At 50.0% G+C, this 26,170-nt stretch overlaps 11 protein-coding genes across 11 annotated transcripts; 6 read left to right on the top strand and 5 right to left on the bottom strand.

The window, feature by feature from the left end:
• Positions 1 to 542: 542 nt before the first annotated feature.
• On the top strand, positions 543 to 1,927 carry M438DRAFT_284809 (ARM repeat-containing protein; the record flags this gene model as incomplete). Its single annotated transcript, XM_029901481.1, has 3 exons — positions 543 to 647; positions 698 to 976; positions 1,025 to 1,927. 3 exons carry the CDS (start codon positions 543 to 545, stop codon positions 1,925 to 1,927), a joined length of 1,287 nt encoding a protein of 428 aa, XP_029755100.1.
• A 1,245-nt stretch (positions 1,928 to 3,172) lies between these two features.
• On the bottom strand, positions 3,173 to 3,892 carry M438DRAFT_350100 (uncharacterized protein). The gene has a single exon (XM_029906551.1). The coding sequence runs from the start codon at positions 3,753 to 3,755 to the stop codon at positions 3,186 to 3,188; it is 570 nt and encodes a 189-aa protein (XP_029755101.1). The 5' UTR covers positions 3,756 to 3,892; the 3' UTR covers positions 3,173 to 3,185.
• Positions 3,893 to 4,913: 1,021 nt separating this feature from the next.
• On the top strand, positions 4,914 to 6,222 carry M438DRAFT_360109 (uncharacterized protein; the record flags this gene model as incomplete). Its single annotated transcript, XM_029907405.1, has 2 exons — positions 4,914 to 5,141; positions 5,203 to 6,222. The coding sequence occupies 2 exons, from the start codon at positions 4,914 to 4,916 to the stop codon at positions 6,220 to 6,222; spliced, it is 1,248 nt and encodes a 415-aa protein (XP_029755102.1).
• A 24-nt stretch (positions 6,223 to 6,246) lies between these two features.
• M438DRAFT_350102 (uncharacterized protein) lies at positions 6,247 to 7,602 on the top strand. Its single transcript, XM_029906552.1, has 2 exons — positions 6,247 to 6,989; positions 7,061 to 7,602. Exons 1-2 carry the CDS (start codon positions 6,499 to 6,501, stop codon positions 7,131 to 7,133), a joined length of 564 nt encoding a protein of 187 aa, XP_029755103.1. The 5' UTR covers positions 6,247 to 6,498; the 3' UTR covers positions 7,134 to 7,602.
• Positions 7,603 to 7,827: 225 nt separating this feature from the next.
• On the bottom strand, positions 7,828 to 11,098 carry M438DRAFT_360111 (uncharacterized protein; the record flags this gene model as incomplete). The annotated part of the gene is made up of 2 exons (XM_029907406.1): positions 7,828 to 10,673; positions 10,963 to 11,098. 2 exons carry the CDS (start codon positions 11,096 to 11,098, stop codon positions 7,828 to 7,830), a joined length of 2,982 nt encoding a protein of 993 aa, XP_029755104.1.
• A 929-nt stretch (positions 11,099 to 12,027) lies between these two features.
• On the top strand, positions 12,028 to 13,510 carry M438DRAFT_350105 (ras-domain-containing protein). Its single transcript, XM_029906553.1, has 4 exons — positions 12,028 to 12,230; positions 12,287 to 12,689; positions 12,754 to 12,834; positions 12,890 to 13,510. The coding sequence occupies exons 1-4, from the start codon at positions 12,210 to 12,212 to the stop codon at positions 13,024 to 13,026; spliced, it is 642 nt and encodes a 213-aa protein (XP_029755105.1). The 5' UTR covers positions 12,028 to 12,209; the 3' UTR covers positions 13,027 to 13,510.
• Positions 13,511 to 14,345: 835 nt separating this feature from the next.
• Positions 14,346 to 17,682, bottom strand: M438DRAFT_369865 (uncharacterized protein; the record flags this gene model as incomplete). The annotated part of the gene is made up of 9 exons (XM_029908132.1): positions 17,185 to 17,682; positions 17,082 to 17,134; positions 16,509 to 17,023; positions 16,399 to 16,454; positions 15,589 to 16,346; positions 15,186 to 15,540; positions 15,016 to 15,133; positions 14,865 to 14,956; positions 14,346 to 14,812 (listed from the first exon to the last, which is right to left on the bottom strand). Exons 1-9 carry the CDS (start codon positions 17,672 to 17,674, stop codon positions 14,346 to 14,348), a joined length of 2,904 nt encoding a protein of 967 aa, XP_029755106.1. The 5' UTR covers positions 17,675 to 17,682.
• Positions 17,683 to 18,218: 536 nt separating this feature from the next.
• M438DRAFT_307185 (uncharacterized protein) lies at positions 18,219 to 19,197 on the top strand. Its single transcript, XM_029902289.1, has 2 exons — positions 18,219 to 18,326; positions 18,380 to 19,197. Exons 1-2 carry the CDS (start codon positions 18,286 to 18,288, stop codon positions 18,765 to 18,767), a joined length of 429 nt encoding a protein of 142 aa, XP_029755107.1. The 5' UTR covers positions 18,219 to 18,285; the 3' UTR covers positions 18,768 to 19,197.
• Positions 19,198 to 19,554: 357 nt separating this feature from the next.
• Positions 19,555 to 22,379, top strand: M438DRAFT_340242 (uncharacterized protein; the record flags this gene model as incomplete). Its single annotated transcript, XM_029904300.1, has 4 exons — positions 19,555 to 19,583; positions 19,647 to 19,959; positions 20,021 to 20,703; positions 20,756 to 22,379. The coding sequence occupies 4 exons, from the start codon at positions 19,555 to 19,557 to the stop codon at positions 22,377 to 22,379; spliced, it is 2,649 nt and encodes an 882-aa protein (XP_029755108.1).
• A 90-nt stretch (positions 22,380 to 22,469) lies between these two features.
• Positions 22,470 to 22,944, bottom strand: M438DRAFT_350109 (uncharacterized protein). The gene has a single exon (XM_029906554.1). The coding sequence runs from the start codon at positions 22,697 to 22,699 to the stop codon at positions 22,517 to 22,519; it is 183 nt and encodes a 60-aa protein (XP_029755109.1). The 5' UTR covers positions 22,700 to 22,944; the 3' UTR covers positions 22,470 to 22,516.
• Positions 22,945 to 23,176: 232 nt separating this feature from the next.
• Positions 23,177 to 24,568, bottom strand: M438DRAFT_369868 (uncharacterized protein; the record flags this gene model as incomplete). The annotated part of the gene is made up of 2 exons (XM_029908133.1): positions 23,177 to 23,995; positions 24,044 to 24,568. 2 exons carry the CDS (start codon positions 24,566 to 24,568, stop codon positions 23,354 to 23,356), a joined length of 1,167 nt encoding a protein of 388 aa, XP_029755110.1. The 3' UTR covers positions 23,177 to 23,353.
• Between the last annotated feature and the right edge of the window lie 1,602 nt (positions 24,569 to 26,170).

Here is a 26,170-nt window from a genome sequence, read left to right on the forward strand (position 1 = left end):
GACCTAGCGGCAGCTTCGGTGCAGCCGACGCTCAAGCAAACTCTTTGGCTCAATTCTCGCAGATGACTCTGCACGATGACTCTCACAACTTCGCTACTTCGAGACCTTCCTTCTCGATGCCCTCCTTCCTCAACCAATCTCCCTCGTCTTACACTCGCAATTCCTCGACAGATCAATACGATGATGCAGAAGAGATATCTCGTGTGCCGCCTACTTTCCCGTCTGACGCCTACTCACCAGCAGCTCAGACACCCTTCGAACACCCTGCTTACCGCATGTCGCAATACCCTGAACGCTCTCTCCTGAATGGCAACATGTACAATCCCAGGAATGCCAATCCAAACGCCCCTGCTTTCGTCAACCAGAGATATCAGCAGCAATCCGTCCAAGACGTGGATCATCGCTACTTGTTGAATTTGCCATATGGCCCAGTCTCTGGCGGCTTCTATTCTTATCAACTGCCTCACGGTTCTGCTATACACAGCATCCCTGCCGCATACCCTCCTATGCATTCCCAAATGTCGATCGGAGGCGTGCCATCTATGCCTGCCCCAAGAGGTCCACGTGAGGAAACTGGCCACAGCCTTCGCAGTGCTCTTCTGGAAGACTTCAAGACTAACAACAAGACTCGTCGTTATGAGTTGAAGGTGGGACCCTAGAGATGACATGAATTTTGCTTTTTGCTAATCAGTTGCAGGACATCTTTGACCATGTGGTCGAGTTCAGCGGAGACCAACACGGGTCACGCTTCATCCAACAAAAGCTTGAAACAGCCAACAGCGATGAAAAAGAGCGCCTCTTCCGAGAAATTGGACCAAATGCTCTCCAGCTCATGACAGATGTGTTCGGCAATTATGTCATCCAGAAATTCTTCGAGCACGGCGATCAGAACCAGAAAAAGATTCTGGCCAACAAGATGAAAGGTCGTGTCCTGGACTTGTCACTGCAAATGTATGGCTGCCGTGTTGTGCAAAAGGTTAGTTTTATACTCGTCTACATATCAACCCTCGACTGACTTGACTAGGCTCTCGAACATATACTCAACGATCAGCAAGCTTCGCTCGTTCGCGAATTGGAGAAGGATGTCTTGAGATGCGTCAAAGACCAAAACGGAAACCACGTCATCCAGAAGGCCATCGAACGTTGCGACGCCAAAGACATATCGTTCATCTTCCAAGCTTTCACTGGCCAGATCCAGCACCTCAGTGTCCACACCTATGGATGCCGAGTCATTCAGAGATGTCTTGAGAATTGCGAAGATGTGACACGAAAGGCAATCCTGGCAGAGTTGCACGACTGCATGCCCACCTTGATTGGCGACTCCTTTGGCAACTACGTCGCACAGCATGTAGTGGAGTTCGGCTTTGATCCCGATCGACAGCGAGTGCTTGAGCTTGTGATCAAGGGTCTGGAGGGCTACAGCAAGCACAAGTTCGCGAGCAATGTCGTGGAGAAGTGCCTCGTCTTCTCGGCAAACCCGTGGAAAACGGATGTCATCGGCGTGATTGTGCGCAACAACAATCGTGAAGGGGAAACTATGCTGCTCGGCCTGATCAGAGACAACTATGGAAACTATGTTATACAGAAACTCTTGGACCTCCTCAGCCAGCCGGATCTTGATCACTTTATCGAGATTCTCCAGCCGGAACTAGCCAAGGCCAAGCGAACAGGCTGTGGCAAGCAGGTTACCGCCATCGAGAAACGTATGCAGAGACCATACGAGCAGAACCTCCACGCCCATCAGTCCGCCTTCGGTAGCCGTACCATCTCGCAAAACACGACTCCTCCACCTCCTCCTTTGACCGCAGACCAGCGTAGTCTTCAGAATAGCTCTGTCGGCAGCGTCAATGGAGACGCTCTCGAAGGCGCTGCCAGCAGTCGCAAAGGTTCTGTTGAGCACGCGGTGCCTACAGTCTTCGAGCCTTAGCATCTCAAAATGCTGAACAACCACTCCACCCGTCGACACTTTTCGGATCACTTTTCCGGGCTTCTTACATTCTATTCATGTTATTGATTCACCGGTTTATTTATTTTTATTCACCTACGCATGGATCAGGCGTATCACGATTACAAAAAAGCAGCAGAAACAGGACGGCGTTATATTCTTTTTGGCGAGTCTCAGCAAAGCAAGACTGAGGTATGGGTAAGAACTTTGGATAGTGCATCCCCTCTCTTTTGGCACTGGAAGAGTTGGGCGCGCGTACACGCATGTTTACTTCGCTCTTTTCACCTTTTTACAACTTTTTTTCGGTCGTTTGTCTTTTTTGTTCTTTGATGTTTTGCTTATTTGGAGGGGGTACGATTAATGATGGGGATCTTTTTGTGTTCCACTGTATGCAAGAAAGATAACAGTGTGGGATATATGTGAAATGGGGATGATTTTGGGTGTTGTGTTTTACTTGTTCCTACAAGCAAAGATGAGTATGAGATTAGCGCAGATACCCTTTCTCTTCGGTTGTCAATGATGAAGAATATTTGATCTTTGCTTTGCCTCTCTTTCTCCATCTCAAACCCTTGAATCAGCACCAAAATAGGAAGGGACGCTGTCGGCTCGCGACTACCTTCTTTGTTGTGTCTCAAAGTAGTACGCGCGTAACCCTTTTCTCCTCGTCTGTTAAACCTGCCCACCGGTTTACGGATACAGCAGATGAAGCTCTCTGTGATTGTAGTCGTTCCATGGGCGTTCTACCGTAAAAACCGTTCCATCACCCCCTGAATCAGTGAAAGTCCGCGGACTGCCGCCGGTGTTGTCGGTCCATGTACTTCGACAAAATACTTCTGTAAACAAGCATTGGCAGTTGAGATGTCGAGAACAGATAAGGGAACCCGGCATTTTTGCATGTATTTCTCGGGAATGGAAGGTGGTCTGGAAGATCGCTGGTGTGGAAAGGGGGGTGTGGTTGTTGGGATGGGGTGACCCTGGTATTAATACTTGGTCGCGATTACTTCCTAGCATCGTGCAGTCATGCGATTTCATCAAGTACTTGTGTCATAGCTTGCGACCTGGATGTGGTTGTTCGTGATGAGACTAAAGAGGCACACGAGATACACATACAAGGCGTGATCAGAAGATGCATGGTGGGCACAGCGGCGAGATCGTGGTCTTGCAAAAAGAGAGCAGTGGATATAAGAGTACGATATGATGTACGTGTAAAGTTCCTTGTCAACTACCGCGTTCAAGGATATCAATTTGGTTGACGAGTCTTTTTCCTGTTGTTTTTCCTCTTCTTCTTTCCAGGCTGTGCCTTGGGCCCACATATCGGTTTCGTCGCCAAACCCGTCCAAGCCTCTCCTCCCTGCAACCCATTCTCATCCACCAACTTGAGAAACTCAACATCTCTTGCCAACTGTTTATGGTCCAAACCGAAAGCCTTCTCGAAAATAGGCGCCAGATCATGGGCAGCGCAGACTCGATAATCATTACTCTCCTGCCTCTTTTTCAAGCGACGGTTGAGTCGTTCATGCAGTGTTTGTTCTATCGTCTCCTCGAGAGTCTTGCCCGTGGAGAGGAGTGTTGATTTCAGTTGTGTTACTTCTGATTCGTTGAAGTAGGGTGTGCTGAGGTAGGATATGTCTACTATGGTTTCCAGACGATCGAGCGAGTCTGGTCGTTCGCGGTAGTGGCGGAGGTCGTATGTGAATACGTGGATGCGCCACCATAGGGGATTGTTGCTTTTAAGATCGGAGATGGTAAATTTTGGTGAGTCTTCCATTTGCAATGTCGTTGCCTCCATTTGGGCGGTTATGTTTTCCATTTGTGCGGTTGTGGGTTTCACCGAAGTTGTTTGATATGTTGCGATCGAATAGTTTTGTGGTTGATCTATTCTAATGTTTGTAATCGAGTGGTTTCAGTGTTTTAGTGTTGGATAGAAAAAAAGAAAGTGAAGAAGACCCATTGAACATATAGGGAAGGCAAAAGAAATCTAACTCATTTACAGCCTAATTCGACCACCGCGACAACTCATGTCTGCGGTGTTGAATTCGTGACTCACCGCAAGGCAAGCATCATCTCTGAGAACTACGTGTTCTAATAGAATGGCGATTGAGGTTGTCGCAAGACGCAGCTCTCCCAAAACCGCACAGGACTATTTCAGGGCTGTCTTGTGAGTCCGCCTTGATTTCGAGTCCGTAAATCAACCCCATCTGATATCACAGTGCTACCATACGTGAGATTCGCAGATGGTCTTGAAGGGTCATCTTACACAAATCTATGCGCGACTGAAGTACTACACAATACTTCTCAAGCCGATGGAGCTTCACTTGGGAGGGGCTCTCCAAGAGAGCAGTACATCTACCCTGTACGTGCACACCCCTTTGACTTTGACCAGCCGATCTGCCTTCTTTGCAAGAATTGAATGGATTGGCGTGTGTGTGGTGACCTCTCCTTTCAGCGTTGCGAAGTTCCTGTCCGGCGCATTGGCTTTGGGTAGAAGGGAATATAAACTTGGGTCGCTTCAGGATTGACAGAGGCAAGTGTTGGCTTATAGAGTGTCTCATAATCATAGAGGCTACTCGATAAGAGTCCCCTATGGGACTGCACAGGTATCTAATCCAGATGTGACAAGGCTCCAGGAAATCTTTACTGTCAGGTCATTATGAATGAGCAAGATAATAGAGAGACAAGCTTGGCGATGGCTTCGCTGTTGGTCGGTCCTTCTGCAAAGATCGGTATGCTCTCGCCTCGGACAAGGTAGACAGTGTGCGGGAGAAGTCGCGAATGATTTGATGTCTGTTTTGCTGACGTGGGATCATTTGTGGAGTGATGATCGGATGGTCCCTGACAGGTCATGGTCCAAGCTCAATCATCATGACCGAGCTCCATGATGCATAGACGGGTTTGAGTTCAAATACCAAAGACATCCTTTCCTGCTCGTCTACGCAGCATCTTTGGCCAATTCATCAGTACATTCACCATGAGCACATTCGCATCCACGGCATTCCGCCGTACAGCACAAGCAAGCCGAGCACCCTACTGGCAGGCTCGTGCTGCCAGATTCACCAAGCAACAAGTACGCTCGATTGGCGACCATGGCACCAAGCCTCCTCTTCCTCCAGGCTCTCCTCAGAAGTCGAGGGTCGTCGCTCCCAAGACGCGCCTCGCTGTAGGCGTGGTCTTTGTTGGAACCCTCATCTACTCTATGGTATACACATTCCAATCATGACGTACTCCAGTCGCTCATTCACTGACACGCGACTCGCCAGGCCACCGGAGACGTAGAGCACACGGAGCCGCCGTCAATCGCAGAGCGAGACAGTCTCAGTAAGCGTGAATCCGGCGTCACGCAGACGTCCCCCATGCGTCTAAGAATGGAACAATTCATAAAATCCAAGCAGGAGGAGATCGTCCGCGAGCTTGAGAAAGTCGACGGCACCCGCTTCCAAGTCGACAAGTGGGACCGCCCCAACGGCGGCGGCGGCATCACCTGTGTCCTACAGGACGGCAATGTTTTCGAAAAAGGCGGTGTCAACACCTCGATCGTCTACGGCACCCTGCCGCGCGCCGCCATCAGCAAGATGAGGGTCAACCACAAGGCTTTGGACCCGGATGTGGAGAGTTTGGAATTCTTTGCTGCCGGTCTGAGCATGGTCTTGCACCCCAAGAACCCCATGGCTCCGACCGTGCACCTGAACTATCGCTACTTTGAGACCGCAAACGCCGACGGCACTCCCAATGCCTGGTGGTTTGGCGGCGGCACTGATCTTACCCCTTCGTACTTGTTCGACGAAGATGTCATTCATTTCCACCGCACAATCAAAGACGCTTGTGATGCCCATGACAAGACCTACTACGCCCGCTTCAAGGAGTGGTGCGACAAGTACTTTTATGTTTCGCACCGCGGTGAGACCCGTGGTGTTGGCGGTATCTTCTTCGATGACCTCGACGAGACCGAGAAGGACCAGGAGGCCCTCTTCTCCTTCGCCCAGTCCTGCCTCAACGCCTTCTTGCCTTCGTACGTCCCTATCATCGAGAAGAGAAAGGACATGCCTTTCACTGAGAAGGAAAAGGCATGGCAACAACTCCGCAGAGGTCGCTACGTCGAGTTCAACCTGGTACACGACCGCGGCACAAGCTTCGGCTTGAACACACCTGGATCCAGAGTCGAGAGTATCCTCATGAGCTTGCCATTGACCGCTCGCTGGCAATACATGCACGCTCCTGAGAAGGGCTCAAGGGAAGAGCGCATGTTGAGTGTACTCAAGGAGCCCAAGGAGTGGGTATAGACGCGGGGGGACAGAATAAAAACGGGGGAGCACTGGTCATATACTGTAATATCAACCCTGTACAGAGCATCTGCGGGCGGATGGTTTGGAATCTTTCTGTAGAACACTCAGAAAAAGCAAGCAATGTCGTCATGACTTTTTTTGGACACCTTGATGTCACCAAGCTTTGCTGAAGCTTCACCTGTAAACAACCAGAGCTTCCCTTGTCAACCCAAATCTTTCACCGCCAGTAACCACTCTTTCGAATCAATTGGACAAGATATTCGAGTCACAAACATGTCAGCACAAGGCGCATTCCACCGCCTCCTGAGCTTCTTCGCCCACCGCTCCCCCCACCCAAACACATCGACAATAACCTTCATGGACTCCCTCCGCGGCGACCTCTCCATCGGTCTAAACTTCCCCGTCGCCGTCTTCCTAGCCACAATCCGCCATCTCGTCTTCCGCAACACTGGCTTCTGGTCCCTGACCATCTACGTCCCTACCGTCCGCACGTCACGGAAATTACTCGGTGGACCATCCGCTTGTAGAGCCTTGGATGAAAGTAAGAGATATGGATGTGCGGAATTGATATCGTTGGCGAAAAGAGAAGGCATAGTGGCACAACTCGACGCCGTAGGATTGTGGATGCTCGCTGCCGAAAAAGACGGAAAAGTCAAAGGTGAAGAGGTGAGGTTGTTTCAAAAAGGTGAGATTATGGAGAGGATTGCCGAGAGGAGGAGGGGTATGGATAATGTGTTGCCCTTTTGGAGGGGTGGGCCTTTGATGTGAGTTTTTTTGTTGTTTGCTGCTGCTGTTGTAAGGGTGAGTGATGATGATGCTGATGTTTGAGATACAGTGCTTCTGCTCATTCGTGGGCTGTGAAGAAGGCTTTTGGTGTGGAGGTTTATGATGGGCATAAGAGAGCTTGAAATTCTTGAGATTTCTTTCTCTGGCACTTGCAAGGATACAGACCTAAGAATACACATAACGGTTAGAGAAAAAGATATTTGTCAAGCTAAAGTGGGCGTCTCAAGATGCAAGGCATACCCGTGGATCTGGAACACCCATCAAGCATCAGCACGCTTTAAAAATACGATGCTACGGATCAATCAAGTTGCGAAGACCTTTTGAAGCAGCCGGAAACATGGCTTATCTGGTCGATTGCAAGAAGACGAGAGAGACTGGACTAAAACGTTGCACCGGATCTTTCTCTATCTGTCCAGCAAGGCAGTTATGAATTCGGTCATCGCTCATGTACCTATCGGCGTCGTCTACGATAGCAAAAAGGCACAACGCACGATACTTCTCTAAAGAAACAAACGATACGCCCGACACGAAATCCATAATAGAACTTCTTAGTTGAAAGGTGCTATCACCCTTATGAACAAATGCAAGGTTATACGTTCATTATAGAGTACACATTGAGGTGTGATTTCCTCTGCTGAATAGGTATGTACCAATGCTATGTAAAGCAAACTCGTTTCGTTATCATCATCTTCGTGCAACATGGACAACCAATAGAGCGCGAGCTCAATACTTGTATGTCCTCCTTCTCCCCAAGCATAATTACATCGATTAATTTCCCTCTGACTTCTTACCCTCGCTCCTAACCCCCTCCCTCAATCAACGCTGTCTCATCTTAGACTTCTCGTATTCTTCGCGGGCTGCCAGCAACCTGTTGGGCGTGGTGACCTTTAGATGACGATACTTCAGCATCCACCCCTTTGGGTCTTTAGGGTTTGCGGACTGCAGCAAGCCAGGTGTCTGAGGTGCTGTAGCGCCATGCTGCTCATAGACGACGGTAAAGCGTCTGTAGCTTTCGCACTCGTCCACACAGTGGCCTGCGAACCAACCGACCAGAAAATCGGTAGCTTCTTGTTCGCTACTGTCCCACAGAGGACCGTATTCGGGCATCTGGCTCTTTCGTGGCGAATAGAGCAATGGCGGAGGTCCCATATCGGAACGGAAAGGATTGCTGCTGTTGTCGGCGACAGTGACGTTGAGAAGGTCACAGGCTAGCTGCCAACACCTGACTCTGGGAGAGTCTTCGGTGGAAATGCCCTGTTCACAGTCCTCATCGATAAGTTCTGCCAACCAAGCCAGTATGCCAGGGCGACAGTAAATACGGTCGCATCGTGCGCCTTGCGCCTTAAGCTTTAGGCTTTCGAAGCTCTCAAGTACTCTGACGGCTAGGGCTGGGTAATACTTGAATATGTCATCAGTGATGAGAGTGAGTGAGCCGTTGGGAAAGAGTCGTGTGCAGCTGTATTGCATGGGCAAATCAGGACGAGATTTGCTGGATTTTGAAACACCGATTTGGAAGACGTTAGCTGTGGTAGCCAGGACACTATAGAACTCAGGAACCTTCCAGAAAGCATTCATCGAGGGGTGGAATAGGATCACTCCGGATGACCCTTTGTTATTGCAGAATTGGGCCCAGCGCTCGTGATCGTCTGAGAAGCAGATTTTCGCTCTTGAATCGACCAAGAAAGCCTCGACGACCTTGGTTTCTGGCGCTTCTCTAGGGAAGAAAAGACACACGAGCTTGTCGGTCTGCTTGCCCTTGTTTGTTGCGAACAGGACTTCAGAATCGAGGCCCAAGTGTTCGGTACACATAGAGGGAAATGAACTTTTGGTTGGTTTAGTTACAAGTGGCTCGAGCATCTCTGGTCCTGCGCCTTGTAGGTGCCATCGGAGGCCCGATCTTTCGGGGCCTCTATGGGGCATGAACTTCCAATCCGGATTTTGTGTAGGATATACCACCAGTACGAATTTCTCGCCTCGGACCACAACACCAGAAGAGTGTAGTATTAGGAAGTCCTCGAGATAAGCAACCATAGTGTCTCCTACTGCAGAAACGATTTGACCCGACGCAAGGGTCTTGTCAGCCTCAAACCAATATGCCTCAAAGTCGCGTGAGCGGCATATATCTGTGCCTTCGAGAGAGACGTTCTCGCCATAAGTGCTTAAAAAGTTTGATCGACAAGATTTTGTGTCAAAACTCAGCTTCACATCCATGGTGAAGACTGGCGGGGAGGCAGGGCTGACTGTGAGACATGCATTGACGGGTTCTGAAAGATCTGGTTGATTTCCAGGGTCTGAAGTCGCGACGTCAAGTAGACCAACCGCGTTTGCCGACGACTCGTAGTCTACGTCCAAACGCATCCTAGGATGTGCCACATGTGTGTCTGACTCATTTCTAGTCTCGAATGTTGCGGTCGATGCCAGCGACGGCGATATCATCGGAGATCGCTCATCGAGACGAGTCTTGATCTGTGACAGGCTTGATCTGCCTCTTCGTCCTTCAACCTCATCCTGACGTTTTCCAGAGTGATCGGGACTTTCAGAGCGACGCCTTAATCGCTCGGGCCCTTGCAGTGCCCTGTAGTCATTGACATCTTCCCGCTCCCCATGCTTCGAAGAAGTATTGTGTTGGTACTCGCATTGTTGGTCGGTGAACATACATCCTCCGTTTTGGAAAAACGTACACGGGGCATTCTTCTTCTTGTCAAGGACACCTGTCCATTCGTGCGCATAGATGCATTCTGACTCGCTCTTCTTACATGTCCCTCTGAGCCAGAAACGGCAAGTTATGCCTTTGGTATTAAAGCGGGGCGGAGCTGGCGGAGCTGGCTGAGCTGATGGATATGCAAACTTTAGTGCAGCTTCTTGTGCTGACTGAGGCATTGACACGCGCCCATTGAGAGGAGTTCGTCGAATGTCAGAGATGGAAGCAGAACGAGCCTCCAAACCAGGCGCCGACTTCTCCGATAACGCCACATCAGACACTCTTTCCACGTCGGTATCTAGTCGTAGCGCGTTTGTTGAGGCGTTGTTTGCATTGTCGATAATCTTTCCAGTGGATGGGTCAATAAACCTCAGAGCGTTCGGGTCAGGGGCCGGCTCGTTGTGACTGTAGAGTTGCATTCTTCTTTGCAAAGCCAGATTGGCGAATTGAGTGTCAGTCGAGTCTTTCGAGGTATACTCATTCACCCTTGGTCGTTGTCTTTTAGTGGATTTGTCCATAAACAGCTTAATCGGTTTTGGACGAGAAGGTCCAGCGAGCCTAGGTGCGACCTTAGGGGTCGTATTAGCAGCCGTAGAAGGCTTGAGACTTGGTTGGCCATCGAGCGTTGCAGGACGTGCCACTGTAGTAGTAGTAGTTGTTGTTGTGGATGGGGTATCTTTGTTCCTAGAATTGTCTGCTGATTCTCCGGGTCGCAATGCAAGGTTTGCATCTGAAACACGACGAGGGGTAGCAGTGTCTGGCAATTTGGAAAGATTTGGAGCAGTTGACGACTTTGTCGGCTTTGATTGAGGCTTCGCAGAGCCTCCTGTAGCTTTAATATGATCCTTAGCCTTGTATGGTCCGGCTTGAGTTGAAGTAACATTCGACTGCGGCTTTTTTTTGGCGCTCGATGTAGGCAAGGTGACATTCGGTTTGGACACAGTGTCGTCTACTGTTGCGCCTAGATTCGAGAAATAGATTAGTACGTTATTCTGTGACAGCTGAGAAGCTTTCGAGACCGCGCGCCAGATATGTCACTGCCTGTTGTGAGGCAGAGTCTGATTCAGGATTGGACAGCCGTTCGTTGAAAACAACCATATTTTCGAGATTTCTCTGGTCGATCATCCATCCTGTGTACTACTTCTGCATCACATCATGTATGTCTCTTCCGAGACACTGGACTGATGAAGCTCTGAAGCTTTGACGAGCCAACTTTCGGCACACGATATCTATACCTTCATTTGACGTACCTGATCGTTTTTTGCCAACAGAAGATACCAGGCCATCGGGACCGTCTACACGGGCTCGTTTCGGCACAACTGTTGAACGTGTCGATGGAGACGTATGTGCTGTTTCCCTCAAGGCCGTTGTGGGCTCATTGAACATGGAATACTGCGAATTTGAGATGTCATTTACCGACAGTGCTGGAGAGGGTGAGCGTGAGAGTGACACAACTCTCTTACGCTTCTGAACAGTGGATCTGCTGGGCGTAGGCGGGTCCAAAAGAACCGTGTTCCGCTTCCTGGGAGGACTTTCGGTATCAGATGAAGAAGAAGCTCCGCGGTCTGCCTTACGCGCAACACCCTTTTTGAGAGCTTTGCGAGGGACAAGACGCCTCGCAAGCTTCTTGCGGCGCTTCTCTGCACGCTTGGAGACTCTCTTCTCACGTTGTTCTTCTTCTCGTGCTACGGCTTCGTCGAATCTGCGGACATCGAAAGGTTGTTTGATGTCGCGCTTGTGGAGCTCCCAGTTGCGAAGACAGTCATCGTCGACGAAACTTTCGGGGGGCTCCCATGTGCATCTGTGCAATTGATAGCCCTCCCATTTCACCAGGTATTGGGGTTTTCCTTTTTGATCCACTCGGTCTGCAAGAATCTGATGTGATTTAGTATGGTGACGTGTAAAGAGCGACATGACAGAGGGCAAACCTTTTCGACACTGTATTCTGCTTCGGAGTCGCTCTGAACAGTGGTGTCGGAGTTAACATCAGAATCGCTATCAGCAGCCTCTTCAAAGGGTCGTCGAGATTTAGGAGTGGCCATGGTGAAGAAGAAGGTGAGAGATCATGAAGAACGAAGAGAGTGTGAGTAAAACACGGACGCGACCAGTGATTGCTGTGAGGAAGAGTGAAGAGAGTTTTGATGGTTTGGCGAGTCGCGATCGAGGATGTTAGTTGTTGATAGTGATGGCGCACGTGTGTGATGGGCGCCAAGGCAAAGAATTGGGAGGCGCGCGGATTGGCCAGAGGGTGGGGAAGGAGCAGTCGACGTTGGCGTCTCTGGGCTGGGCTGCCTGGAGTTTCAAACAACAGCTGATCTTGTTCTTTCTACCACCACCTTCTCGCCTGTCCGATCCGCCTTTGTTCTCGTTCGCCCATACCCAACGCCGCGCGCAATTGACAGATACTCTGCTATCCTCCCATCCTCGCCTTTGCTGCAACGACGCCGCCGAGACCGCCCCTCCTTAATCACCCCCGAGTTCACGACACATTCCCACCATGGCCAACGACGAGTACGACGTAAGCTCTCCTCGCCCTCAACCGTGTCGCAACCTCATGACTAATCCAGTCTCCAGTTCCTCTTCAAGGTCGTCCTGATTGGAGATTCTGGTGTCGGTAAATCCAACCTCTTGAGCCGTTTCACCCGCAACGAGTTCAACCTTGATTCAAAGTCGACCATCGGTGTCGAGTTCGCTACACGCAGCATCCAAGTCGACAACAAGACCATCAAGGCTCAAATCTGGGATACCGCTGGCCAGGAACGCTACCGTGCCATCACTTCGGCCTACTACCGCGGCGCTGTCGGTGCCCTGCTCGTTTACGACATCAGCAAGCACCAGACATACGAGAACGTCACTAGATGGCTCAAGGAGCTGAGAGACCATGCCGACAGTAACATTGTCATCATGTTGGTCGGAAACAAGTCCGATTTGAGACACCTGCGCGCTGTTCCCACAGAGGAGGCCAAGCAGTTTGCCAGTGAGCCGTTCTTTGTACCCTCCAAGCCTACCAACAATTTGCTGATGCCCTACTCCTCCATCAGGCGAGAACAACCTCTCTTTCATCGAGACTTCTGCTCTCGATGCCAGCAATGTCGAGCTTGCCTTCCAAAACATCCTCACAGGTACTGAGACACTCACACTTCTTTCCACGATGCCCCAATCTCACACACAGTACAGAAATCTACCGCATCGTCTCCAGCAAAGCCCTCGACCAAGGCGAAGGCAAGGAGAGCGGTCCCGGAAGCGGTGCCCCCGTCAGCGTCCCCTTGACCAAGCCTGCCGATGGCAACGCAAAGTCTGGCCAGTGCTGTTAAATGCCCACAACCCCCGATACCCTGCCTATGAACTACCCCAGAGCGTACACGATATGAGAAAAACCAGAGAAAATATACCGGATCACGCCTCCACTTTCCCTTTGGATGATGTCGTGTGACCTCTCCCCTTTCGGCGTTACGAAGGCGCAAACGACTCGGCCATTACACCGTGCGTGTCACTTGGAACGAGAACCCATACCACTCATCGCCATGCGAACGCTTCTGCTCATTTTTACAACTCCCCTGCGCTTTTCTTGGTTGCGATCTAATCCCCTTCATGTCATGTTAACGTTGCGAATGTACTGGACTGGAGGGAACCGCTTTCTGTCTTCTGCTTTCTCGTCTTTTTTTTTGGTGTTTATACATCTGGGGTGGAGTCTCTGGCAACACGAATGCGGGAAGACCGCTTATAAGAAGGAGGAGGAAGGGAAATGATGAGCTTTCTCCTCTAGATGTCCAATGGAAATGAAATGCGAAACATGCCTCTTTTTTTGACTTGATCATATTTGCCCTATCATAGAGCGTATCATACGTGCGTGCATCAGAGGAGATGATATGCAGTGATGGCACTGGGACCTCGCCCAATCTTCCTCGCAAGGCTTCTAGTCTGGTTGTTGGAAGACACGATTTTATCCATGTCGCCGCGATTATGTGAGCTTGTAAAACGTTCTCTTTGGCCATATATCGAACCTCCACACCGAAAAACGTCAGAGTTGCAATGAAATCAGTTCACTTCAATTGCGAGAGTCCAGCAACTTATTAGCTACAGATGCACGAGGGTCCTTGAAGTTCAGAAGTTGTCCCATGAGACAGCCATGATGTTGGACCACTCTCACTGGAAAAGCTCGACTTTGAGCGCACTGTCGTGAGTAAAGGTCATTTTAGCAAGAGAGTAGCCATGTTTATATGATTTCTTTTGGCATGAGGATATTTGTGACTTTTTTTTTTCTCGCAGTTCTTGTACGTTTCGCATACACACGTCACATACATGGTCACATCTGCATCTTGTGGAAGTCATATTTGGTGTATCTGAAGATACTTTTGGGGTTGTTTTCTGGAATATCTGATGCTCTGTCTGTGTGCAAAGAAAAGGCAATGGGTATGGTAAAGTAAGGGAAAGGTTTTTCTGGCTAGAGATCAAGGTTGAGCTGAATCAATGCGGATGTGAAATAATGGTGAGATGGTGAAAGACAAAAGGAAATAATAGAAAAAGAAAATGAAAAGGAAATGACAAGGAGAATAGTGATCTGTTGATATGTGGTGTGCAACGACTTGTTGAAAGTTCATGCAGTTTGGGCGTAGCGATCCTGCTCTCGTTCTTACTCTGCATCCTCGGCCTTGATCTTGATTGATCTTCTGGCCCTAGCGGGCTCGGGCTCGGGCTTGACTTGATTCGAAGCCTCTTGCTCTTGTTTGAGCTTCTTGATAGGGCGCTCTTCCTCTTTCTTGAAGCCCTCGGGGAACGGGTTCTGCTCAATCTGATCGAGCCGTTCGACCATCTTTTTCAACTCCTTCTCGGCGTCGACGAGAAACTTGGCAAGTTTGACCTTGACTTCGGCAACCGAGCCGTCATCGTCAGGTGTGTTGTCAAGCATACAACCGAACTGGTTGAAGATCTGTTTGAAAATCTTGTTGCAATCTTCTCTCAAGATTTCTGAGGCTCCGACCGCTCGGCGGCAAATTTGGCTGGCAGAGGTGTTGGCCATCTTCATGAAGGGCGAGTCGTCGGATGTGATGTTGACGTGGTGTTCGAGTTTACTCATGACGGCGTCCTTGTATCCAGTGCCTGAGTACAGTTAGCGTCAAGCCCATCTAGAGGCAAAGAGTGATTTCCAGACCCTTCATTCCTTCAGCTTCTTCGTAGATTTTCTGCATGGCTTTGGCAAAGTATCCCTCGTCATCATCCTTCTCTGTAGTGTATTTGACATTCCTGTAGCATGTCAGCCATGCTGGATGATGTGAACAAGTGAAAGAAAACGTTGCTCTTACTGGAATTGTTTAAAAAACTCTTCCTTGTATGTGGTAAACACGCTGGTGAGACCATGCTTTTGAGCGTCCAGGAACGTCTGGAATTGCTCCTTGGGGATTTGCATAAGCTCCATTGGCTCTGTGCTCTGTGTGATTAGCTCGCTCGGTGAGAGGCTTGAATAGTAACATACCTTTGACGTCTTCCAGGGTGCCGCCTAGAGCAGTCACGATTGTAGCAAAGAAGACCTTGTTAGCGGCATCTTCTTTACGAATGAGTTCATCCCAAGCACTGCTCATGAACTTGGCTGCCGGCAGCATCATCTTCGCGTTCCAAGATTGATGGCCGACGACCTTGGATTGGTACTTTCCACCACGTCGTATGAAAGCCTTGATGGTGCACCAGTGCCAGATGCGGACTTCTTTGCTCAGAAACTTGTACGCCTTTTTCGCCATGTTAGAGTTGGCCTCCTTCATAGGAGCAGCCAGAAGTGACATCGTTTCCTTCTCCAGAGCTCCGTGGTAGGTTGTCATGGCATTCTCGATTATCTATACGATGTCAGTGGCAAAGAAATCAATATGTCGACATTGAATTACCTTCATGCTCTTGTTGAGTGCATCTGAGATCCCGCTGTTGTTTCCTCGACTGGTAGCGTTTGCCCAAGCTTTGAGTGCCATGATGAAGGAGACGACTTTGTGACGTATGTGCGTAATGAATGTCGCCCAGATCTCATGAGACACGATTGATAGTGCATATGCTCTTAGCTTTGGAATTCCTGTCATCTCAGCGCTTAGTTGGGGCGCGTCCTCGTTCCCGCCATCCTTGAACCCCTTGAGCCAGGAGTAATGTTTGTTTGAAACAGGGTAGACCAAGTCCTTAGCTCCATACTGAAGACGATCGGCCTTCTCTGACATAATCAGCGTTGTGACTTTGCGGTTTCTGATTCTGACCATCGTGTTCAAGCGAGCGTGGAGAAGCCTCTCATATTTTGTGCGGCTGTCTTCGACCGCCTTACTGCGTTCTTGGCGTGTGGTCGGATTCGTGGCTCTCTTGAATGCTGCCTTTGCAGCTGACATCTCTGACTTGGCCTTCTTAGTCTTTGCTTCGAGCTTCTTGCAGGGCTTCGCATCCTCTTGGTATTCCTGAGCAAAACTCTGGAACGTCATCGGATCATCTGTCTTGGTGCAGATGATAGCTAGGCGGCCCTTGAACCGATCGCCGAACTCGTACATCAGATTATCAACGCTTGTGTCTGTAGCGCAACGACCAATGGGCGACACGATCCAGAGGTAATCACTGGTCAGCAGATAGCTTCTGCTGGCCCTAACTCGGATACGGTTCGTGTCCGAGACACCTATGAAGATTAGCTTGAGCTGAAACAAACCCATCAATGAGTTTTTGGTTACCTGGTAGATCAGCGAGGATTGCATGTTCCAGAATTCTCGGGCCGCGAACACCGATACTGTACACGTCGCATTAGCATGATGGATATGCCATTCTTCCAAACTACACTTACCTGACCTTGCGAACGATGGGCCATAGCGAGGGCTTGTCACTCCAAGAAGCGCTGGCTGACAGAAAAGGACCAACGAGTCTGCCCAACTCAAACGCCCGATCCGCTTCGATTAGTTCTGACCCGGTATAGGGTGCATGGTCAGATGCAAGCTCTTTGCACCATTCCTCGAACTGCGCGAGTATAGCTGTAGCATCCTCGTCCTCGTCTTCGTAAGCTGTGTCGATGTATGCTTTCATCTCCTCGCGAGACGTGAAGTTTGGTCTTCCTCGAAAAAGGTCCAAAAATGTTCCTTCGGCAGTTTTTGCTTGTGCACTAAACTCTTTCTCCTCATCATATGTCCAGTCCTCGTCTTTCTCGAAATGATAGGCGACATAGTCCTTGAGATAGTCTTTCATCAAGAGACACCGATCTTTGCTGCTAAGAAACTCGACTTTCGCGGCGAACTTTCTTGTCTGCTGAGGATAAGGTTTCCTGTATTCGGTTATGACACACGTACAGCTCGTTCCGAAGTTACCCTGCGGTGGATTTGAATTAGTTCTTGCATTGCGACAGCATTATTGCTCAGGGAGGTACCTCTCTGGAGACGTGTGGTGTATCAAGTAGGGCGCTTATCAGCGAGCTTTTGCCTGAACTGATGTGAGCAACTTCCAAAATCCTCCCGTTTGACGCAACTCACCAGCGCCTGCATCACCCATAAGTGTTATGATAGGCATCTTGGGTTCGGGAAACTTTCTGGTCTCCATAGCTTGCTCGTGCAATCTCTGAAGCCCGTCGCTTTTGTCACTGATGCCGGAGAGATGATCAACAGTCTTGTCGAGCATGTCGGTAATCTGCGAATAAATCGCCTGGACATCCTTGTGGTAAGGAGCACAAGGAGGGAACTGTTCATCAGCTTCGCGCCAGAGGATTTCGCCCTGATCAGGCTCGTGGTCAAGATTCTCAGGGTCGTCTTCCGCGTCTGACATGCCGACCGAGCTCAGATCGCTGTCATCGTCGTCGTCATTGCCATCGCCGTAGAGCCCGTATGTCTCAGTCTTCTTGTCGAACTTGTTGTCATCGACTTTCTCTAGCTTGACCAAGACCGGTTTGTCTGATTGTTCACGTTTGCGTTTTCCGAGAATCACCGACGTCTCGATAATTTCGGGAGACTCCGATCTCGAAGCCATGAAGAATGATAAAGGTGATGATGTGTCTGTAAATGGGTGGTGATGTGGATGGTTGAGGAAAAGAAAAAAGAAGAGTTGGAGATGGTGGAAGTGTTAGTAGGTAAGGTGGATGGTGAGGAAAAGGTTGAAGAAAAGCAAGCCAAGGACAATGTGATAAACGAGACTGTGCAGGTGAAGTATACTTCCTCAAGTGTTAGACACTCCAACTTGACTTGATGATGTATGAGGTAGAGTTATGAGGCCAATCGACCCAAATTTATAGGCAAGGAGAGAATACTGTGAAGCAGAAAGTTGGTGGAGAGACGGGTTAGGCATGGGAGCACCAAAGCATTGCACCGAAGTATCTTATCCTCAAGTGAAGAAAAGCTAGGCTTTCTTGGAATATGCTAAGCAAAATGGCATACGGTGGTGGTATACAGATGGTATGCAGGCATGAGAGTGGAGGAGCCGAGGCGGAAGGAGTGACGACGCCAAGCCAACGTTGCGGCTCTTGCGATCACTCCTAAATGGCGAGCCGAAGACATTATTATTCTCGACTCGACCAAAACAAGGGGACGATCGAAACAGATCACAGGGCTCCCCAGCCAAGCGACTCGGGTTCAGCAATAGTCATGTTTTGCTTACGGACATGGCTTCCTGTCCTCTTCTTCATGTTAGTCCTGTCAGGCACGACAGCGGAGATGGACTTGCTGACCAACATGACAGATCGAATGTACCGCCTCTCTACCTGGTGCTGTTCATCTCGGCCATGTACTATTTGAACCGACCATGCGTCTACTGCTCGCTTCTCCTCACTGTACTCGTCATCTCCGTCTATGATTTCCACAACAACTGGTTCGAGCCGCAGCCCGACTCTTCATCTTCATCGCATACCGGGAACTCGACAACAAACGCTCTCGGAGACAACATCTCAGTAGCGACGTCGGTCATACAATCGGCAGCAGTCTCAATGGCACAATCGGTCGCCGACGGCTTCGCGCGCAAAACAGGACTCAACATACAACCGCAGATCAGCGTGGCAGAATGGTTGAAAGAGATGATTGGAAAGAAGGAATGGCGTATACCCTGCATCGACGTCGCCGTCCGTCTATAGAGCGCACAATTACGAAACTCGAAAATGAGATTGAGCACATTGGCGGTATGATGACATGAAGCATTTCCGGCGTTGGGTCACACGACAAGAAAGCATCTGGGAAGAAAGGATATTGCATGTTTGGAGTTATGGGTGGCAGCCTACTATGCCTTGTAATCGGCGAGAGATCAGCCATGGCGAGAGCCAATACGCAGTCATATTCATTTGGACTGTGAGTGATGCTCCGACCGATTATCTCTGTCTTTTCATATTACCAGGAACCCACCTACAAATACGAGGTTGTCAGTCTATTTCATGACCTGGAATTGCACCTTCATAGACATTTCGTAACGCGATAGGTACATTGCGTACTTTGGTGAAAGAAGCCATTGGATAGTCTGAGTATAGAGTCCTCCCGTATTCTAGCCGAGCGGCAATCAAGCTATCCCCGCTTTCAAGGCATCCTTCCATCTTCAATTCCTCTGTTGAACTGTAACAGACTAACAGTCCAACAGAGCATCGAGCTTTCGTAGTCGTGATGGGAAAATCGTTGCTGGTTCGGCGCGGGATCCACAGTGTCCTGCAGGGCAAGCGCGGGGGAGGGGCAGTCGAGCTCCCGAGCGGGCTCCTTCCTCGTTCGTACTCGTGCAATAGCAGTCTACGCCACTCACGCCCTATCAGACGCCCTGGAAACGAGTCCAAATTAAACTGCTGTGTGCCTTTCCAGTCGTCCCTTCCTTTGTATCCCAGTACAAAATTCCCCTCTAGACATTATTCAAGCTCTGCCTCCAGCACCTTGCTGAAAATCATGGCCGACAGAGACGTTCTTCCCGGCGTGTATGTTCTTTGCGCCATCAATGTCCTGCTGCGTTCCAACGACTGACCCATTTATTTCTACAGTGTCAAGCCGTCCAACTATGCTATCTCCCTATTCGATCTCGAGCTCGGCGGCAACTGGACCTACCAGGGCAAAGTCGACATTGACGTCGAAGTCAAGCAAGAGACCAAGGAAATCACCTTGAACACACACCAGCTCAAGGTTCAGAGCGCTCAGATCTCGACCGAGCAAGGCAAGACTGAGGGCGCCATCAAGGCCTCAAACATCACCTACGATGAGAAGAACCAGAGAGCCACCTTCCACTTCGATCAGTCCATTCCTCAATCGCACAAGGCCGTCATCTCGGTCAAGTTCAGCGGTATCATGAACAACGACGTCAGTAGCAGACTCAGGCTTGTTGGTCTCTCGGTTCTCATGCTAACGTCCGCTCTACTAGATGGCTGGATTCTACCGTTCCAAGTACAAGCCCACCGTCCCTGCCGCCGCCTCTGTCCCGAGAGATGACGAGTACCACTACATGCTGTCCACCCAATTCGAATCCTGCGATGCTCGTAGAGCCTTCCCCTGTTTCGATGAGCCCAACCTCAAGGCAACTTTCGACTTTGAGATTGAGATCCCCGAGGACCAGACCGCTCTCTCCAACATGCCCGAGAAAGAGACCAAGAAAGGTAACAAGTCTGGCACAAAAATTGTGTCCTTCGACCGCAGTCCCATCATGAGCACCTACCTTCTGGCTTGGGCTTTCGGTGACTTTGAGTACATCGAGGACTTCACCAGACGCAAGTACAACGGCAAGAATCTCCCCGTCAGAGTCTACACCACTAGAGGCCTCAAGGAGCAGGGTAAACTCGCTCTAGAGAGCGCTCACCAGGTCGTCGACTACTTCTCCGAAATCTTCCGCGTCGAGTACCCTCTGCCCAAGGTCGACCTACTGGCTGTTCACGAGTTTTCACACGGTGCCATGGAGAACTGGGGCTTGATCACTTACAGAACCACTGCTGTACTCTTCGACGAGGCCGCCTCGGACCAGAAGTACAAGAACCGCATTGTCTACGTTGTGGCTCACGAACTTGCTCACCAGTGGTTCGGAAACCTTGTCACCATGGATTGGTGGTCTGAGTAAGTTACATAGGTCTTGAACAATGCTCGAGCACACACTAACAGGCAGCAGGCTCTGGCTGAACGAAGGCTTCGCTACTTGGGTCGGCTGGCTGGCTGTGGACCATCTCCACCCCGACTGGTCGGTCTGGTCGCAATTCGTCACCGAATCTATGCAGACCGCCTTCAGCTTGGACTCTCTGAGAACCTCTCACCCCATCGAGGTCCCCGTCAGGAACGCCCTCGAAGTCGACCAAATCTTCGACTCCATCAGCTACCTCAAGGGATCCTCCGTCATCCGTATGTTGGCTTCTCACCTTGGTGTCGAGACCTTCTTGCACGGTGTTGGAGACTACCTCCAGGCCCACAAGTACCAAAACGCTACCACCAGCGACCTCTGGTCTGCCCTCAGCAAGGCCAGTGGCAAGGATGTGAACACTTTCATGGACCCCTGGATCCGTAAGATTGGTTTCCCTGTTGTCACTGTTGCAGAGGAGCCTGGTCAGATCAGCATCAAGCAATCTCGCTTCCTCAGCGGAGGAGACGTCAAGCCCGAGGAGGACGAGACCACCTGGTGGATTCCTCTCGGCCTCAAGTCTGGTTCCAACACTGCCGAGGCTTCCAGCGGCTCCCTAACCACCAAGGAAGACACCATTCGTGAGATTGACGACAGCTTCTACAAGCTCAACTCCGAACAGACCGGCTTCTACCGCACCAACCTTCCCCCTAAGAGACTCACACAACTCTCGACTCAGCTTGACAAGCTCTCTCCTCAAGACAAGATCGGTCTCATTGGTGATGCTGCCGCTCTTGCTATTTCGGGCGATGCAACCACTGCTGGTGTCCTGTCCTTCCTCGAGGGCTTTACAAAGGAGACCAACTACCTTGTCTGGTCTGAGGTTCTCTCAAGTCTTGGTAACATTAGATCTGTCTTCGCAGATGATGAGCAAGTCTCCGAGGGTCTCCGCCAGTACACACTACGTCTGGTCAGCGAGGCTACCGACAAGATTGGCTGGGACTTTGCCCCTAGCGACGACTACCTGACTGGTCAATTGCGCGCTCTTCTGCTTTCATCCGCCGGTATGGCTGGACACGAGGGTGTTGTTGCCGAGGCTAAGAAGCGTTTCACCGCTTACACTGAGGGTGGTGACAAGAAGGCTATCCACCCCAGCTTGCGCACTGCTACCTTCAAGATCGCTGTCAAGGAAGGTGGCAAGCCTGCCTACGACGCAGTTATGAAGGAGTATCTCAACACAACCTCTGTCGACGGCAAGGAGATTGCCCTCCAAGGGCTTGGTAGAGTTCAGTCGACTGAGCTTGCTAGAGAGTACTTGAAGTGGTCTTTCAGCGGCGCCGTCGCTACTCAGGATCTGCACACCCCCTCTAGAGCACTTGCTCTCAACTCAAAGACCAAGCTCGAGGTATGGCACTTCATCAAGGAGAACTGGAGCATGCTGAGAGAGCGCCTCGGCAACAACATGGTCGTACTCGAGAGATATCTCCGCATGAGCTTAAACAGATTCTCAAGCTTCGAGATTGAGAAGGACATTGCCGACTTCTTCAAGGACAAGGACAACTCTGGCTACGACCGTGGTCTTGCTGTTGTCAGCGACACAATCAAGGGCAGAGCTAGATACGCACAGCACGATCTCGAGATCATCAGAGAGTGGCTCTCTGCTCACGGTTACGCCAAGTAAAGGGGCAATACACAAAACGAAAAAACGCGATATATGATAGAAATGATGTAGACAAATCAAGACACCTACCTTGTTCTGGAATACATTCACCTGGTCGTTTCTGACGCATGTCTGTTATCGATTCTAATATCGTACTGTCAACCAGGCTCTCGCAAGGTCTTCTCACCCTTGCAAAGTGCTGAGTCGAGATCTGTGAGTTCGTTAGCCGGTGTTCTGAGTAATGAAATGTCGTACCCGTCAACGAGCCAGTCTGCAGTGTGTGGATCCGGTATAAAAGAGATGGAGTCCAAAGTGCTGTTCGATGAATGCCGGTCAAACATGCAAGACTGGATACCCTTAGCTTACTTACCTCCCTCCGACCATGACACGAACTAAGTGTAACGAAGCAAAATAAACGAAAAAATCACATCAGAGGATCGAACACGCAACCTGCAAAAGGAGAAAGTAGGCCGACACTACTTCTCCCGATGCATTGTTAGCACAGGCTATTCCCCTCAGGCCATACATCCTTCTGGACTTCCGCTTCCTCCTGAGTGGGTGAAAGGAAGGAGACTTTCAACGCCTATATAGCCATCCATTGTAAGTGAACGAAGCTCTTTCTTCTGTCAACTTCACTTGTTTCCATGGTTTGCTAAAGAAAATGATACTTCTCTCTATGAGTGTATAGAAGGCACCTTCGGGAATTTCATCGGCTTTCCTGGCCCTGATGGCATTGCAACGGATTTCATGCCGTGCTTGGGTCTGACGAGCTTGCTCCCACGATGACAGTGGAGATCTGAAACAAATTCTGGATTTGTGTTCTCATTGTATTGTCTATTCATTACATTCTAGACGTCTGCTCCCTTCTTTATAGACCTTCGTTCATCATCTATCTTATAGGAAGTTACTTCCTGCTTTGTGTCTTGTTCCAGGGTCAAGCCTTCCCTCCTGGTTCCACATCATGCTACAACTCAAGTACGGTTATACATCCCGAATCAAGGGCCGATGTAGATGAGTCTGGCCATGAATCTTCTTGCTTGCCACATGAATCCATGGCCTTGAGGTGTATCGTTGTCGGTAATCTGGAGGTCACCGTGAATCTCAGGGTCAGCAGCGGCGCCAGGAAGACTAGGCGAGCGAAAGGGGCTGGGTGAACGATCTTGGCTGGGTGAGCGAGATGAGAGTTTGCAGGCGTCTCTGGTCTTCCACCAGGCCGCGAAGCTGGCGAAAGTGGGCAGGCTATAGATGTCGTCGTTGACAGACCTGGCCTTTGCGAAGTTCGTCAGAATCTGTATGTCGAACCGTGATGTCCAACCTTTGTTCAGAAGCTCGGTCAGGCGACTGTGCATCTCTTCATCGAGGTACTCAGCTTCGTCAGCGATGTACTTGGACATCAGGTCTTTGACCTCCTCTTTCTCCTTTTCGCCCAACTTGTCGCTCTCTTCGACCTTGAAGCCGCAGTTTATGACCACGTGCTTCATCAAACTCCAGTCCTCCTCAGCGACAAGCAGCTTGACCTCTACTGGTTTGCTGGCAGTGGCTTTCTTGTTGGCTCCTTTGTTGCCCTTGTGTGATCGCTGGCGCTTCTTGGGCGAGTTAATGGTATCGAGTTGCGGCTCGATGGCTTCGATCATGGCCTGACACATGTTTAGTAGAGTACTATGCAAAGATGGATGCTCACTGACCTCGATCTCATCCCAGTCGATGTCTTCCCAGTCCAAGTCTTCGTTCTCGATCATAGAGTAGAGGTCCTTGGCAACCCCCACTCTCGCCTTCTGAATGACCTTCTCGGAGTATGAAGCAGAACTTGTCTTCGTGGAGGCGGTGATGCTAGGCACCCACTTGATCTGGAGTCCCGAGCACCAATGAACATTGCCGATTGTGACCCCCCCTTTCTGCTTCAGATCCATGCCATAAACGGTCTGAAAGATCTTGCCTGGGCGATAGAGCAAGATCATCTCGCCAGGCTTGAGCTGGCTTTCTCCTAGCACAACCGCCCGTAACTCGACTCGCTGCCTCTTGACCGCGCTGGTGGTACTGATAGTGCTGGGCCGTCCTATGATCTCTACCAGGAGAACACCTTTGTACTCATACTTGCGCATGAAGACAAGGTCTGCATCACCAGTCTCTATCTCTTGGAGATCGGCGATATTATCGACTTCCAGGGGCGCCTCCTGATGGAAGAAGCCTTGAGGACTGGCGACGGGCATCTCGGGCGTAGTCGTCGACTATGGGTTTGTGACGGTGGCCAAGACTTATGGATATGCGCCAAAGATTTATGACTTGATGTTGTTGGAGTGAGTCGTTCGAGGAGAGATCGTTGAATTTGATATCGTAGATTGGCTTTCTGGTCTAGGTTAGCTGCTAGCAACACGAGCTGAGTGTACTAGGCTAGTAAGCACATACGCAGGCCGAAATCAAGATGGAAGGGAGTGTGTGCGAGGAGACAATGTTGCAGAGATAATTGGCAGCTTGCAAGTCGGCAAAGAAAAGGATCAAGAGACGCAGCTTCGCATAAGTGAGGAAAGATGGAAGGCACATCGTTTACGCGGACTCCGTCGGGCCTTCTTGAACTGCAAACTTACACAAACTTACTTCCTGACTGACTTCAAGATGCATTGCCAGTCCTGAATGCTGGGCATGGGAGATCCTTTTGCACCTTGCGCCATCTTACGATATGCCTTTTGTCATTATCCACCTCTATGTCTTGGATCGAGGTTGCTGAATAGACCTTACACCCGTAAACAGGATATGTATAATCATGTAAAGTACAGAGAGCATGTGGTCAGCACACAACAGTCTCCACGCACCTTTCGTTTTCGCTACAAGCATTTCCAATGCTAGGCCAGCTCAACCTTAACGATCACAGTAACGATCGTGGCTGTCGACAACCTATCACCTTGAGTTCTAGATGCGAGCATTCGCTTTGATTCCGACATTCAGTTATGTTGGTTGATCACGGTCAGTCCTGGTTAATAAGGAGGTCTGCCGTTGCTGTCCCAAAGCGTGCGTCAAGACAAAGACATAAATCCCGATTTTCGCAACCCATTCGCTCATTCATCCATCAAATTGACCAACGATAACAGTATGAGTAACTCAAAAGAGAGGCAAGGCAAAACAAGCAGCGTCAACCCTGATTCGCACACTGGGAGCCATATATATCGGATGCAGTTTATGCAGCGGGGTGACCCAGCCGACGAACGAGTGATGTCCTCACAGAAAATATCCACCGTTGCTTACGCATAGCTGCATAAAGTTACGATGATTGTGACATCGGTTCATCGTCCAATAACAGCTCATCATAAAAACATCGCTCTCTGTGGCCAGCAAGTCTATCCTGAAAAACATCGCGCATTCCGACATGTGACTGATCAGACAGCTCGGGAGGCTGGAGCTGGACGTCGCACAATCGCGTCAACCGAAAAACATACTTTGCATAGGAATAGAAGGTTATGCCGAGTAGAGACCGGAGCGGGCAAGTCACAATTTGTAGTTGTAACAGAAGGAGAGCGCGCAAAGACTGTATAGCAGCATGGACATCCTCCCTGGTTGATGTGCTGAGTCATGGGAGAAATTCGATATTTGCCCATTTCAACCCAAACGATGCATGTATCATGGGGCCGTCCTGGACTAACAGAACGTCCTTCTTTGTCCGAAGCTCAACCCGATGGAAGCAATCTTTCCGCCATGTTACCAGTTGGCCTCTGGCCACCAGCTGCGAGTCTGCCATATGTGAGGAGGTGCATTTGTGTTGATGGACTGTCGTATCTTAGCTTCCGGCAATCTGATTTCCTCACATTCCCGATGGAGTA

The sequence above is a fragment of the Aureobasidium pullulans genome, assembly GCF_000721785.1.
Source record: "Aureobasidium pullulans EXF-150 unplaced genomic scaffold scaffold_39, whole genome shotgun sequence".
NCBI classification, from domain to species: Eukaryota; Fungi; Ascomycota; class Dothideomycetes; order Dothideales; family Saccotheciaceae; genus Aureobasidium; species Aureobasidium pullulans.